At 50.2% G+C, this 15,493-nt stretch overlaps 1 protein-coding gene and 1 long non-coding RNA gene across 3 annotated transcripts in view; one reads left to right on the top strand and one right to left on the bottom strand.

The window, feature by feature from the left end:
• Window positions 1-1,745: 1,745 nt before the first annotated feature.
• On the bottom strand, window positions 1,746-6,754 carry DMRTA2 (DMRT like family A2). The gene is made up of 3 exons (XM_028733523.2): window positions 6,613-6,754; window positions 5,579-6,063; window positions 1,746-4,016 (listed from the first exon to the last, which is right to left on the bottom strand). Exons 1-3 carry the CDS (start codon window positions 6,639-6,641, stop codon window positions 2,926-2,928), a joined length of 1,605 nt encoding a protein of 534 aa, XP_028589356.2. The 5' UTR covers window positions 6,642-6,754; the 3' UTR covers window positions 1,746-2,925.
• The window catches only part of LOC114599021 (uncharacterized), a 57,606-nt gene continuing 45,207 nt past the window's right edge, over window positions 3,095-15,493 (top strand). Inside the window, exons 1-2 of one of the 2 annotated variants that reach the window (XR_013392935.1) lie at window positions 3,095-3,198; window positions 7,758-7,805. This is a non-coding gene — a long non-coding RNA (uncharacterized LOC114599021). Of the gene's footprint in view, window positions 3,199-7,469; window positions 7,534-7,757; window positions 7,806-15,493 lie in introns of those variants that run through there. The other variant, XR_013392932.1, reaches the window with a different exon arrangement.

The raw sequence follows: 15,493 nt of genomic DNA, 5'->3' as shown, positions 1-15,493 counted from the left end.
TTAGGAAACTCAATCAAATTAGCTCACTATTAAAGCCCTTCATTATTAAACCGTTTTGGTGTAGTAATATTACGTTTCAACCACTTTCGGAACCTGAGACTTTATTTAAAAAAGAAGAAGAAGAAAAAACACCTTTCCCTTGTGCTATTGATTTGGCCGCCGTTAAGGGTTGGCGCAGGGGTCAAAGAATTAACTCGAATATAATTTTTAAATACAGAACAAAGGCCGTTCAACCGCGTTTAAGAAATCACGGAAGAAGGGGGGAGAAATGCAATTGACTGGAGGTGTGTTTCTTTTAACCCCCTTTTTACTACCACTAATAATTATTATTATTATCATCATCATCATCACTATTATTTATTACCATGTCTTCTTCCAATAACCACTAAGGAATCCAAATTTTCACCCCTCCACCCCAATATATTAACTGGTTATAGGAGCAGAGCTGTCAGTTTTAAGCCAATGTTTACACAGTTATATTTGAAGTGAGAAAGTAAACAGTCCAGCTGCGCTACAGAACAGTTGGGTGGGATTAGGTTTCCATACCAACCAATTTTAGGAGCTTTTACAGTCTTAATTCAACCATGCACTGAACTTGTTCTTTGTGAGTAATAGTTTTCCTGGGCCAAACACTCTCCAGGGTAGAAAAGAAAATCCCTCCTATATAAGCACTGCCATTCTAGAGGTACAGTAAGAAATTCCTAAGAGCTCTGTTGCTCGTCGTCATCCTGGCCTGCCAGTTAAACAGAGTCCGGTTCCCAGGTCTCCTCATTCCTCCGTGAGTTTTAGAACATATAAAATACTAAATTTACTTCCCAAGAAGGGCAGTTAGGATTGATTTGTGTATATTTCTCCCAAACTCCCACTCTTCAACAAATGACTGAAAACTAAATTCGTTTCCTCGTTTCACACTTCTTTTGCTTCCCACTGAATACACTGTCGGCTGACTTGAATAAACTTCCAAGTTAAGCGTGCTTTGTATCGGGTGTTGGTCAATTTCACCCGAAGAATAACTAGGCGATTGGTCGATCAAAGAAAAGGGAAGCTTTCTCTCCTGAAATCTAGCAGAAATTCCTCCTTGAGCTGCGGAAGATTCTCACACTAAAAGTATAGGCGCATTTAATTAAAAAAAGTAAATAAAAACAATGAGTATCTACCCTCTTGCTACAGTCAATCCAATTAGCATTTTTAACAGGCAGAATTTAATCACCAACTCCTTATAGAAATCGGCAATACGATTAAAGGAAAATTATGCGCAATCCACTGCGAAGTTGGGTGCACAAGGCGCGTTGACAATGACATTAAGAGGGTCCCGTTGACTGAATCCGATTCAGTTCCCAGCGCGTGTGTTTAGGATCGCAGTCTCTGAATTTAGCATTCGAAACAGATCAATAAAATTTAAAATACCTTTTCAAAACAGCACCCGTTACTTCGTCCCAAATCCATTAAAAAGAAGAACTAAGGTAATATATTATTTCTGGTCGTGTGTGTTTAACCGCCGAACTGTGTACTGGAGTGCAAGGTTTACAGCTTTTCCTGTGAACGTCTATTGCAAGCACGGTATGTTAGTTAACCATTTTGGAAGAATGTCTGAGAGTCCGCTCAGGGCAATCGCTTTAAATAGGTCAGTTAAGGATCAGAAATTACTACAACTTTGCACTAACTTGCATTAGGAAAGCATACCAAAATACTGCAAAAAAAACCCCACACCCTTAAAATAAATAAAAAATAAAAACAGCAGGAGCTATTGAGAAGGCTACTTTTAATACAAAATAACATTTATTTCTAGGATTTATATGAAATGAAAACAGCGAAAAAGACAAAAACTTTTTGAAACAGCAAGAAGTTTGCTACACTGGAACCAATATCTTTTTTCTTGCGGGTCACGCATTAAAACGGTGTCAAGCACAGGTTTTGGATTGAGTCCAAAGAACAATTGCAAATATATCTACTTTTCAACTTTATTTATTTACAAATCGTATCTTTCCCCTCTCAGTGAGTGAATAAAAAGAAGCGTTAAAATTATTTACAATATATTTAATCTCTATGCTTGGTGTGTTTTAAACTGAAAACTAACTTTTTAATTTACCGTTAATACTAAAATCACCTACAAGTTACATTAATAACTTAAGATTTCCATTTGATAACATTATACTATACACTTGCTGGTATATATGTGTATATATCTCGGTATGTATATACATATATATATCAATCTCACAACGCACCAAGAGGAATATCCATGCTTATTTATGGGCATAAGCAAAAAGATAAAAATGGCTGACAACTTTGTAACAATGGAAATACGCCTGGGGGGACGGGACAAAAAACTTCAGTACACCTAGAAGGATCTCCCACATATTTGACCAGTTTTCGTTGCAACGAACAGGGTGAAACGAAATCCTGACAACCCAGAAACCACTCGGAACTCAGGGCTTGGGGAAGAAGGCAATGGAAATAATTCCGAGCAACTGGTGTCCGAATGCATTTTACTGGCGTTTGCAGCCGCCAATCTTTTGAAAACAACCCCACCTGCTCTAAATCGCTTCCTAAACCTCCCACCCCAAACTGCCTTCTTTCCTACGCAGACGAAACGGGACGTGCCAGGATTCCTATGGCAGCCTCGCCTCCAAGCTTAAACCTGTAAGTAACTCCGCTGATTTACTTCCCAGAGAACTACTTTCAGAGCAATGCGTTTAACATCCGAGTGTAAATTATATTTTAAGAACTGCTGCGATCCCTGCGGGATATAAAACTCTTGGTCAGGCCTATGTCACTCAGCCCGTGGGCTGAAGGCATGGATCTCCTCCTCCCTTCCGTTGGTGTCGGCACAGTCTATCTTTCTTCGAAGCATGTATATATACACGTGTATAATAAGCAGGCCCGGGGTTCGTGTGGGGTGCGCGGCCTTGTCCTGGGCCTGGCCTACTGCTTCTCTGGGGCGCTGTTGACTAAGGGCCCGTAGAGCCCGTTGGGGTAGGCCTGCTCCTTGTGCGCACTGGCGGCGGCGGCAGCGGCGGCTGCAGCGGCGGCGGCCGCGGATCTGTCCCTCATGAGGTCGCTGAAGGCGTACTCCATGGGCGGCCGGAAGCCCAGCGTGGGCATGAGCCCAGCTGTGGAGTAAGGCGTCATGAAGGCCAGGCCCCGGCTGTGGGCCGCCGCCGCCGAGTAGGCCAGGCGCAGCGGGCTCAGCCCCAGGTGCGTGCCCAGAGGGTAGGCGCTGGCCTCGGCCGCCGCCGCCGCGCCGAAGTGGGTGGCGTTGGGCTGCAGGGGCGAGAAGGCCGAGCGGCTGCCCAGCGCGCCGATGGCGGGCGTCATAGCGCCGGCCAGCAGGGGGCGGTGGTGAGCGGCGGCGCCGGCGGGCGAAGGCTGCAGGCCGCCCAGAGGCCCGGTCGTCGTGTCCCCGGCAGCCCGAGCCCAGCTCTCGTCGCTCCCCTTTTCGGGCCCCGCGGAGCTCAGTCCTGAGGCGGCGGCGGCCGCCGCGACGGCGAGGCCTTGGCCGGGGCTGCCCGCCCCGCGGTGGTGATGGTGGTGGTTGTTGAGGATCTGCTCGATGGCCTGCACCACGTCCCCGCCGCAGCCGGCCAGGACCAGCTCCAGCACGCTGCGCTTGTGGGCGGGAAAGACGCGCGTCAGGATGTCCAAGGGCGTCCGCTGCTGCCGGCTGCCTCCGGCCGCCGCTACGGCCGCCGCCAGCCCGGGCGAAGGGGCGCCCGCTTCTTCGCGCTCCGCCTCAGAGCAGCCCGAGTCGGAGCCCAGCGGGCTGATGGAGCCGGGGCTCTCCTCCTCGGCCGCGCAGCCGTCCTTGGCGCCCTTCGAGACGGGCGAGCTGAGCGAGGACTCGCCGTCGCCGTTCTCCGAGCCCGAGCCGCAGCCGTGGCGGGCCGCCTCCGGGGACGAGGTGCCCGGTGCGCCGTCCGTGCCGTCCGGAGACAGGGGCTTGGCCTGCTGCGGGGTTGCGGCCCGGGTGGTCAGCAGCGTCTTGGGGAACAAGTCGAACTTCTGCAGCTTGACCTCTGCCGAGGGGAGACAGAAAGAGAGAGGGAGAGAGACGCGTGAGCCTCGACGGGGTGGAGCTGGGTTTGGGGGTCAGGCCGAGAACTCAGCCGCTCCTCGTGGTTGGCGGCAGCCGGGGAGCTCCATTCGGAGAAGTATGCAGCCTGCCCAAACTGGACTCACTACACACACCCCGCAAGGGGACACGCACGTCTCCAGGCATCTGCCCACCAGCCTGATTAATTCACTTCAGCACTTGCCCTGCCAACCCTATACATGTCAACACAGAAATAAACCCCACTGAGTTATGTGGGGCTCACACACCCCGGGGAAGTGGGTGCATAAAGTGCTGCCTATCTTGCAGCTCTTATTCCTCATCCCCACCCCGCAATTTGCCAGGCGCCGCTTGGTGACCAGCCAAAGCACCTTCCTTGGCCCCCTTTGCAGAGCCAGTTTAGCAAACCAGGCCCCTGCTCGCCACACCACCTGGCACCTCTTTAGCAGGGTCGGATCGCTGGGGGGTCGGTAGAGGGCGCCATTCTCTCTCGCAATCTCCTTTGCCTGAGGCAGCAGGAGAGCCTTCCCCTAGAAGTCGAGCAAAGAACTAATGCGAGGCTGATGCGCGTTGCTGTCGAAGCTCCCTGTCCCAGAGCGATCGCTTACAATGTGGCAATCCTAAACCCACTTACCTGGAAATAAGTCCAACTGACCCCTGTTTGCTTCTGCATAAACAGAGGCATCAAGCCATAAAATGGGTCCACAATAGAGACCGTAACCCCTCGTCATAGATGGGTCTGGAAGGAAGGAATTGTGGGTGGGGTGTAAATACATGTACAGATGGGTAGACAGGGAATAAGTATGGAGAAGGAAAGTTTAAAAGAGTTTCTGAGCTTGACAAGAGGAATATATATGCCTCAGTTTGGGCTTGGAAATAAGACCCGTTGTTTCCAATAGACCACATTTATAAGCAACCTGGTAACATCCTATCTATCATAAACAGCTTGGGTAAAATTGTCTCCCACTGAAATCACTGGGACTTAATTCCAACAAGTAGTACAGTATTGAAATATGCGTTGTTCGTGAGTGCATGGGACAGATAAGTGCGATATGCGGAGAGCGAAATGGAGTGAGAATGGGTGGAGAAATGAGAGCAAAGGGTGCTAAGTGGTGGAAATAGGGAGGGGAGGAGGGAGATTCAGAACTGTTGTTCGTGTATGTCCAGGAGTGACTTGGAGAAGTGTAGAGGCAAAGGTAGAAAAAGCGAAGGAACGGCGAAGAATGGAAGGATTTGAGAAATGGTGCTTGAGTAGCTGGACATATGAAAGTGGGTGAGATGAGCGCCGAGTTATATTTCTGCGCGCTCGGCTGAAGTCAGCTTTGTTCTGGACATTATATGGAGGTTCAGCGGACTCCCCTTTTCCGCCCCGCTTAAACCAGTGAGATTCCGGGCGTGTTCCTTGGGAAGTAAGCCCCCCTGAGGTCGGCGAGACTTACTCCCTGGCCCCTGGCTTACTCCCCTTAGTGCCCCGCGGGGGACGGGCGCTCGTGGCCCGCCAAGCTGGCGGGATCGGTGCCTGCTCACCTGAGCCCCCCGTGCCTCCGTCTGCGCTGCACACCGAGCCGAAGACCTCGTAGGCGGGCCGCGGCGGGATGATGCCGTTGGCGGCGGCCAGGGCCAGCCCCTCGGCGGTGCCGTAGAGCAGCTGCAGCTCGCGGGCCTCGTTCTCCTCCTGCGCCTGCTGCCGGCGCAGCGCCACCTGGGCGGCCATGACGCGCTGGCGCTCGGCGATGAGCGTGCACTTGGCGCACAGGCAGTCCTTCCAGCGGCAGTAGCGCTTGTGGCCCTTGAGCGCCGAGACCACGCCGTGGTTGCGGCAGCGGGCGCACTTGGGCGTGCGGGGGTACTTCTCGGCCGCGCGCAGGAGCAGCGGCGGCGCCCGGAGGAGGCTCCCGGCCACGCTCACCGGCAGGCTGGCCGCCGCTGCGGCCGCGGCCGCCGCCACCGAGCTGGGCGGCACCGGAGCGGGCGCCGAGGGCACGCTGGGCATCTCAGACCTCAGCTCCATCCTGACGGGGAAGCAGAACCGAAAGGCTCAGAGACGGGCTCCCGGGGAAGCCCCAGGCGCGCAAAAGCGCAGCAGCTTCCCAAAGGCTCTCTCGGAGTTAGGCGGGCGGGTTACACGCGACGGAACGCCCCTCGGACTAGCTGCTCTGTCAACACCCGGGCCCTTTCCAGAATTACGCCCCTCTCGCCGCCACTGCCCCCTCCAAAAAAACAAACCTGGGTGTTTTCTAAACCTCCAGATAGCCTTCAATAACTCCCACACAGATAGCCTGACACGAAACCCTCCGACAGCAACTGTCATGCAGTCCTGGGCAATTTGCACTGTCTAGGCAGGTTTCCTAACTAAAATACCTGGAACTTTCCAGCCTTTCCTTCCCCCAGTAAATGATCCGCTTAACTAACTCTAGGCGAAAGGAAATCTGGCTTACTTTTCGAACGCGTCAACACAAAGTGGTCGCGGCCCTTCCTTCCTTTTCTGCCGTAATCCCCACCGCACAAATTAAAATCCCCGGGCGGAGGAAACCGTGGCTTCCGATAAAGCCCTCAAGTACCTGAGCCACCGAAATGACAACCAATCCATCTCTCCTCGGCCTCTCTGCAAAGCGCAGCCGGACCCTGTTCCCCTAGTTCTTGCGGGTTTCTTCTCCTGCGGAAAGTTGCGATTGAGACTCCGCCAGGACAATGGCAACAGCGAGCGCCCCCTCTAACAAGCGGCGGCGGCGGCGCCTTGGTGCGAAAGGAGACAGCTGCGCCCAAGCGCTTGCCAATGTTACAAAACACGGTCCCGGCTGAAGCGTACACAAGCCCCTGGAGACATAACAAAACCAGCGCCCTGTCCAAGGAGAGCTCGGCGGCTCCCTCGCCGCAGCCCCACAGCCCCGACCGGCAGCGCCAGGGAGAGACAACCGCCCGGGGATCCTTCGCGCTCCCGAGCGCAGCAACTTCCCGACCCGCGCCCAGCAGCGCCTCTCAGCCTCCCCGCGTCCCCTCTCTCCGCCTCTCCCTCCCTCTGGAAGAAAAGCCCGCCTGCCCGTCGGCCAGAGCTCCCTTCTGCAGACGGCAGAGCCCAGCGCGGTCCCCCCCTTCCTTAGCCGCAACTTTGCATGTGTGACACTAAAGAGGGCGAGAGTTGCCAAGAGATAGAAATCTTCGCCGAGCCGCCCGCGAGCGCTCGCTCTATTGTTGCTCCTTACGTTTCCATTAGACAACATTTGACAACAATGTGACGCCCGCTATTGGCCAGGGGAAGAAAGCGCCTCTCTGATTGGCCGGCCGGATGTCTACAGTGTCCACCCGAAGCTTCTTTCAAATAAACTGTTTTAAAGAAGGAGGGGGGGAGGGCTAGAAGGGTCCAAAAGTGGGGGTGGGGAGTAGCATTGGGGGGAAACGCCGACAAATAGTTTCCATTTCTCTCCCTCTCTCTCCCGCGTGCTGTGTCTGTGTGTAAAATTTTCCCGATACCTCATTGCCTGGTACTTCGTTAAAATCCACTTAAAAGCAGTAGTTGGCTGTGCCAAACGATCGCGCGCTCTGCGCTTCAGGTTTTCTAGGGGTGCACCGTATCACTTGTCAAAGGTGGGGAGGAGGGAGGAAGTCGCTTGTGGAAACTTGACAGTTCAATTGATAGTCCTGCTGGTGATTTTATCTGAGAGCACAGACTAACTTTTGTTTTCTCTTGCGCATTCTACTTTCGCAGGTGCCTTTCCTTATCCAGGCGACTGCAGCGCAAGGAGGTATATGAGAGGTACGATTTTTATGTTTTATTACTTGGGAAACAAAAATAAATAAATTGGGGGGGGGGGGTGAGACGAGCTGGCGGCACTAGCAACTTTATATTTCTGGAAGGTCTCTTTTTTTCTTTCCTCAGATTCAATTATTGGTTGTTTGTTTAATTAAAAATTCAATCAGGAATATTTCTGACTTTCCATTGGGACAATTAAAACGGGGAATCGATCCATGAGCAATTAAGGCCGCTATCACCGGAGTCGTTCGCATTTATAATATTGTTTTGTTTCCGAATATCGTCGACTTAAGCGACGGTGGCTGACGTCACACTCCTTGGGACCTGCTTGGTTTGAAGAGAGGTTCCTGGAAGGAAGTTGCGTGAAAGCCATGCAACTCGCTCCCACCTGGATCTCTGTCGAGGCTCCGCTGGGCCAGGCAGCGGTCCTCGCCATCCCAAGGGGAAGAAGGCTTTGGAATCGTTCACAGCAATAACCCGGGCCCTTGAACCGACTCCTTATGTCATTTGCTGCTTTACGCTCAACTGCAATAAATCAGGCATCCACAAAAACTGTTTGAGACATTAGAGTGGGCCTGGCAGCAACGCACTTTAAATATAACTGAATATTTTTGAAATATTTGCAAAGTGGGGCGGGTGGGAACCTGCATTTCGCGTGCTTTGGGAAGTATCTTTTAAAGCCCTGTTCAGTTACCAAGAGAAAGGGGAAAGAGCCGATTGCTTTGGATGGAACTTTTTCCCCACCCGCTTTTCGAAAAACACGGTGTTCCGCACATGTTTGTTTCAGGCAATGTTTGCTTCTATCTGTCCTGGCAAAATGAGGTTCAGGCGCTGCTCTTTCATTTGTAACGCTGAACCCGCTCTTCTGCTGCCTTCATTCAAGAAGCTTTAGAATGATCTAAATTAAATGAAGGCAAAACTCTCCCCCTGAAATCCCGTTTGGGGGGAAAGCAACCCCCAGTTTTAGGGAACCTATACCCCAACCCGTTGCACGAGCGGGGGGAGAGGTGTTGCTGAGAGCACCTTCCTTCGGTCTCGATTTCAGGCCTCCCTCCGCTCAGGATCCGTTTGCTCAAGCCAGAGCTCCTCTTTCGTTTCCGCCGAAGGAGACGTCTTGGCTTCTGGGGACGGTGCAAGAATTCGCTTGGCTGGCAAGGACTGGCAGTTCCCATTGTGTTTCCTCTCCAGCAAGAGGAAGCGGTCTTTTTCACGCCCCGTCCCGTCATTTATTTCTCTCTCTCTCTCTTTTGCTGGAAGTTCTCAGCGCCCTTCTTGCCCGCACCTCCAAAGTGTGTATGTTGGAAGTGGCGGGGGGAGCAAAGTTGGGGCTGCGCTTTCTTGCTGACCTCATACTTGTCATTTCAAGGGCCCGAGTGAGTTAACTGCTCCATCAAGGCGCGGCGCTTTTTGGAAAGCGACAAGCTTCGTGGATCAGTTAAATGGATCAGTTCTGGGGAGCTGCTGAGTTGGACCAGGCAGCCAGTCTCTCGTATGCACGGCGTGCTCCCCTAGTTTTCCCCTCAAGAGATGTTTAGTACAAACTTGGGATGGTTTCCGGGGAAGAATTTCCTAATTAAGGCTTGTAAGCAACGCCTGAAATCTGTGCAATGCTCCTCTAGGTTGGTTCAGTTACAGAGCGAGGAGAGTTTCCGTTGCTCGGGGACTTCACACACTTTCTCGTTATCTTGTGTTTAAGAGAGGAGTCAGGATCTGACTTTGACTTTTATATTTTTTTAAATGCATGGTTTCTGGGAAATTTTTGAGAAGTTGTGTACTTGGCTTTTAAAAATTATAGCTAGGCTAAACCATACGTATCGCGCGCACACACAAAAGTACATGCAATAGAAAAGCTAACTTTATTAAGACATAGATGTATAGATGTGTTGACTGTGAGAAATGTAAAGCTCATGGCATTATATGTAGTGAAATATAATTTTATAACAGAAATGAGGTATATTAAAAGAAATAAATTATGCATGTCTTCACTAAATCAATATGCTAACCAGAAAGAATAATGAAGGGAAATACTTTTATGGCATACCGGTGCTAAACATGTCAGGTTGGAACAAGTCACGCTGATTGACATTGAAATTGTTTCCAAATAAGTGTTTTAGATCTCAAGCTGAACGATCTGTCACGCGATCCACCACCAAAACAAAAAGGCGGAAGGGCCTTGGATTTAAGACACTTTTTAAGCTAAAGCACCACGGCTTAACTAGTTTACCGATCGCGCGCCGCGGCGCATGTGTATGTTTTCCTTTTTCATATATGTACACTGATATACTTACCCATCACTCTTACGTGCTCGTATAGACGTTAAGATTTTAATTGGCTTTTCTACACGCACCTTCCTACTGGTAGAAAACTGGTGTGTGAGAGAGACATATATTTATCCGTCTTTTTACCATTACCAGACGATACAGTGTTGTCTAAGGAAGTGCAGTTTTCTGTTTTTCATTTCGTCTCATTTTGTTATCGCTGCTACGACTTTACAACAAACAAACGAAAAAGAAAAAAGAGATCCCTGCCCCGAGGAACGAACAATATAAGATCTGAATGTTTCAGTGTTAAAAATGTTTATCTCCGAATACTTTAGACGAAATAGTCAGCATCATTGATTTTAATACAAATCTCAGAAATCAGACTCGCTTTTAGGGGTGCGGGGTTGGGTAGTGGAGTTGACACAATATTCTACCACCGGGACTTTGCGATGAAATCCTCAGGAATACCCAGAAGGAACCCCTCAGAGGGATTTGATTGTTTCTCAAGATACCCTCAGTTCTTTCCCCCACTTTGTGGCCCCACAGCACGCGTGCCCCTTGGGGTGGGCTCTGCGTGGGAACTAGTGACCTAACTGTGCATCCCGCGTCTCTTGGACCCCCATTTTAACTTTTTCCTCTCAGGAAGCGAAGAAATGGTGATCACCAATAAATAATTTGTAATAAACGCCAAGCAAGCAAGAAAGAACAGACTCCTGCTGCTTTTTGTTACGTTGGTCGCTTGTGTGCAGTTTCCTTGGACTGGGGTGTTTCCAACTCTGACACAACTACTGTTTATGTGACAGCTAACTTGGCTTGCTGTGCTTGTGTGTGTGTGTGTTGTTTTTAAAGGAAACTTAAAAGCAGTTCGAGGCGTCTCTTTGGTCCTTGGGTGCAGTCTTCGTGCGCCTTGGAGTGGAAAGAGCCCCGATCTCCCCCTTCCTAGTCTCCGAGGCGTCAGGATCATGGAGACCCTGCTAAGGTTATCGCACAAACCAGCGATGCCCGCCTCTTCCCTCTGCTCCACGCACACGCCCCCTCCCCTTCCCCACAATAGGAACTTAACGCATTATTGGTCCTTCCCATCTTATGCAAACTTGTCGTTAGTTGCAGTTACTCAAGCGAGGAGAGTTTTCAAGCGCTTGACTTGAGCGTTAATACCCGGAACCTTAGCACACTTTGCGACGCAGCGAATCGTTCAATATCCCAACAAACGTAGCTGCTTCGAAGGAAATGTGCCCCTTTTAGGGTGCGATCCACAAACCACTGCATGCCAAGTCCTCAGCGAGCTTAAACCAGAGGGACTCCGGTTTGGGTCGCTTCTGGGTCTTCTTAAACAAAGGCTAGCTGTACTTTCTCTCTCGCGCTTGTTTTCATTACCCTGAACGTCTTACTAACCCGTGTCATTTCCCAAAGCACCTTCGAATTCAGGCCACGCTCCTCCTGTGACATCGCTCGGCTGCTCGGGTCCCTTAAAATTCCGCGTGGCAGAGCTGGGAACAGGCGCACAAAGTTTGAGATCTGCTAGTGTTACAAGCAGGGAGGCGGCGGCAGTATCGCTTTGGATCGCAGGAAATTGACCTTTCTCTCCGGGCGCTGGTTTGGCGCTGTGGTTCTTTGCTCTCACTGCTGTTTCTCATTCCCCTTCCTTCCAGCTAATGAGTTACATCCAACTCAGAGCAGAACCTCTTGAATCGACGGCCCTCATTCAGCCATGCCCATTGATTTCAACGAGTTTGCTCTGAGCAGGACTAACGCTGGCTCTCTAACCATCTCTGTCTCCAGAGAAGGCACAGGAGGCGTAGACTCCTTGGCCCCACACCAGATCTTGCCCCTCAGCCTGAAAGCAGCCCTCTTTCAGCCACTCCACACACCAACACTATCCCAAAAAACATGCAGCTCTCCTTCGCTAGGAGCTTCCGGGGGGAGGCGTAAAATCATTGGCTTCTGGGTGTGTGGCTGAGTTTTTCTCCCTTCAACCCTTCTTATTTCTTTAGGAGCATCCTTTGCCCGCTCCTCTAAGCTCATCTGCTCCTTCTTGCTCATGCCTGCAATGAGGACCCCGAGCAAAAGGAACAGGGGCTGGGCTGGGCTGCTAGGGGGAGGCCGAGAAAGTGCGGGCCCAGAGGCGACTACACCGCTCGCTCTCGGGATGAATCAGCGCCCGGATCCCTGCCGGGCAGCAGAGCTGGTCCTTTTAGCTGAAAAGATCGGGAGCTAATTGAACTTGACAAGAAGGTGCGGAAAGCACCCTGGCGGATCCAGGCAGGAGCTTTCGCGGGGCGGCAACAAACAGAAAGACAGACAGACAGACAGGCCGGCTCTCTGCTTCCTCGGGTGAAAGGGGGAGGGGGAGTCCCCGGGGGCGGACGGGGGTGGGTTGGTCTCGGGGAGAACAAAACCCAACCAAGCCTCCGCGTCTCTCCAGATCCTCCGGAGCCCCTGCCAGTGGGGCCGATTTCAGGCAATTAAAAAAATGGTATCCGGTGGACTGGATCGGAAAGGGCTGGGAGAAAAGTCCACTCGGGAAGCGAAATATGTAACTCTTGCGTTGATATTGGGGTGGGCGGGTGCCAACAGGAAAAGACAGGCTACTAAGTTGGATTTCATTTTTAACAAACAAATAAAACGTTTTTCGCTTTTCACATGAACGTACGACAAGCGCATTCGTCAACAATAAAAATGGGGTATTATGCAATATTATATTTGTTGTCATATTGCTATTGTTTTTAAAGCACACTCATGAATAACATCTGGATTATTATTAGGGTTTATTTTGTTTTTATCCACGGTCCAAAGACCTCTAAGCTGATGTGCAAAGCATTATCACGCTTATAAAGCACTTGGGAGACACATGCGTTTCTGATGTTTTTATAAATCGAGTTAAGCCGATGTATATGCTTCTCCATTCTTCCCCTCTCTGGGGTACGATCGAACGTCCGCTTAGTACTGTATACATATTTTCTTTAGGGAAGTCCTGTTCATTGCCGACGCCCAAGCCGGTTGCCTTAACTAGGGCCGAGCTAAAATACTGCCCTTCCCAGGTTCTTATTCGATTATGATTATTGTGGTGATTTTCGCCGCCGCCGTCATCATTACAATTATTTCTCGCCAGGACTTACAGATGCAGCCCTTTTAAAAATATCCTCCGCCGTCCCGCTTTTTCTTTTCTTTTTTCTTTTTGGTGCTTTTGTTGAACTTTCCATTTTACAGCGCCTAGAAAGCTGAAATTATGATTTATTATAATACTTTTTTTTTAAAAGTGCCAGTTAGCATTTTGGACAGAATTTCCGATCATGGAACCAAATTCCTATTTACGAGAACAAAATCGTAATTAAAATATTATTTCTGCTGTCTAATCGTGGTGGGGGGAGGAGGGCATCTCTTCCACAGGAGGCGGGGAGCAGAAACGAGCTTTCTACAGAAATATAGTTCTCGTTTGGTATATATTTATCCGGCTACTCTTCAAGGAGGCACTTTGCAAGTGCTTCCAATAATGTTAGTGATCTTTAAGGTTTCAATTGTTCGAGGGGTTTTTGCCACTGACTTTTTCATTATTTACCTACTGAATCAAAGTAAGCAAATCCCATCTGTTTTCCCTCCTGCTATCCGCTTCACTTTTAATTATCCGCCCAGCAGCCTAATAGAGATGATATTAAACTAAATCTTTTTGACATTAAAAGTAATTATCCCCAAACCAATATTACAAGAATGAAAATTACCCTACCCGCCCCCCTCCTTTCCCTCGCGTCTTTCTAAATAAATAAATAAATAAATATCCCTTCCCATCGACGCTTCTTCCAATCTGGAAGTTCAATTAATCTAACACAGACATGAGATTGGAAACATTTTTGGTTTAATCTTGGGTTTCTATATATGGCAAAATAAATTGATTAATTAATTAATTTGTAAAAGCCCGTTTTCAAGTTTCTGAAGCATTACCTACTCCGCCCTAGATTGGTGGGTGTCTGCACGATGGGGCTGACTTCGGAAGGGATCGGCGCATGCACGTGGGGAGGGGACCAGCGTGGGAAGCGGAGCCCATCCCCCCCCCTACTGCTGACGACGCTGGGCAAAAGAATCCTGCATTGCAAGGGGTTGGACTAAATGACCCTCCGTGGTCCCTTCCAACTCTACAGTTCAATGAACCTTTCTGACTGCCAGACGTTCCTCTTCTTCTCAAGAAGCCCCGACCACAGGGCCATTAAGATAATGGTGTTATTTAGTCTGATAGGCAGGCAACCGGTCTTAAACTTGGACTTGATTTTGGCAAAATACCACAGACACCATCTGATCTCAATGAGGACTAGAAACGTTTCCACTGGGATGCGTAGGATCACTTAGCACCCTCTGTGGCTTGGCTCTGAATGAACCCTCCGACTCTTCATCCATCCAGACTTCCGCACAAATGCTGCTTCGCACGGGGATAGCCAGTCGCCTTTGACTTGAGTTAGACATGGTTTATGGTTGCCAGCCCTCTGTTTTAAAGGGGGTTCCTTGACTTTTAGGAGTCACAAGCCCCTCCCCCCAACACAGCTCGAAATCTCCCTCTCAGGTCATTTCCCTATATGTCTGGGGCGGGGGTGAGCCCTACAGGTGAGGTGTGTTTGCTGACCCCATCGGTTTTGGGATGCCCACGGGAGAGCAATTAGATCGGGAACTCAAGTTAGGATGATTGCTCCAGAGCCGTAGCAAATCAAGTAAATCAATAAAAATATTTAACTGATGTTCTGCCACCCCTAACATGAAGCCTGCCCCCCTCCAACATGAAACCTACCCAGAGCCATCCGCTTCTCCCGCACAGCCCTGAGAAACCTTTGCCCAAGCAGACCCACTGGCTGGCTGTACCCGGAATAGCTCTGCATAAAATAGTCTATCCCCTTCATGGATCACTGCCTTGCCGTGGCGAAGGGGCTTGAAGAACTCAGAGAAGCTATGAACTACGCCGAGCAGGGCACACAAGATGAACAGGTCATAGTGGAGAGTTTCGACCAAACGTGATCCATCTGGAGGAGGAACCGGCAAGCCACTCCAGTAACCTTGCCAAGAAAACTCCATGGACAAAGACAACAACAAAATAGTCTATGGGGTGGTTGCAGGTAGCCTCGTGGTTCAGCCCTTCAGTCAAAGAGCCTAGCCTTTCACTTAATCTGGAACCCAGCACAGCAAACAACCATCCTGGTCCAACACCTGCTTTCACCCAGCGCATCAAGGAAGTTCACAAGCTGGCCCACCCCACCCTGCAACCATTATTCCGAGCTACATTGCCTTTGAACTGGGTTTAACTGTCCTGGCTAAAAACCTTGGCAGGCCTCCAGGACTCTGCCTAATCGCCTTCTAAGCCCGAGGTTGTGGCCACATCTTGTGGCAGCGAATTCCACCAGCTAATTATGTGTGGTGTGAAGAAGCCTTGTCTTGCTCTACCGTCAAACA

The sequence above is a fragment of the Podarcis muralis genome, chromosome 5, assembly GCF_964188315.1.
Source record: "Podarcis muralis chromosome 5, rPodMur119.hap1.1, whole genome shotgun sequence".
Classification (NCBI taxonomy): Eukaryota; Metazoa; Chordata; class Lepidosauria; order Squamata; family Lacertidae; genus Podarcis; species Podarcis muralis.
The sequence above is the reverse complement of the archived record's forward strand: the minus strand, read 5'-3'. Positions and strand labels throughout refer to the sequence as shown.

What these genes read in the sequence shown, in the direction of transcription:
- DMRTA2 (XM_028733523.2), bottom strand. Translation starts at nt 6,641, where the DNA reads ATGGATTGGTTGTCATTTCGGTGGCTCAG. An exon ending in TTGTCATTTCGGTGGCTCAG is followed by an intron (nt 6,064 to 6,612) that starts GTACTTGAGGGC and finishes CTTCCCCGTCAG; the next exon opens with GATGGAGCTGAGGTCTGAGA. An exon ending in CGGAGGCACGGGGGGCTCAG is followed by an intron (nt 4,017 to 5,578) that starts GTGAGCAGGCAC and finishes TCCCCTCGGCAG; the next exon opens with AGGTCAAGCTGCAGAAGTTC.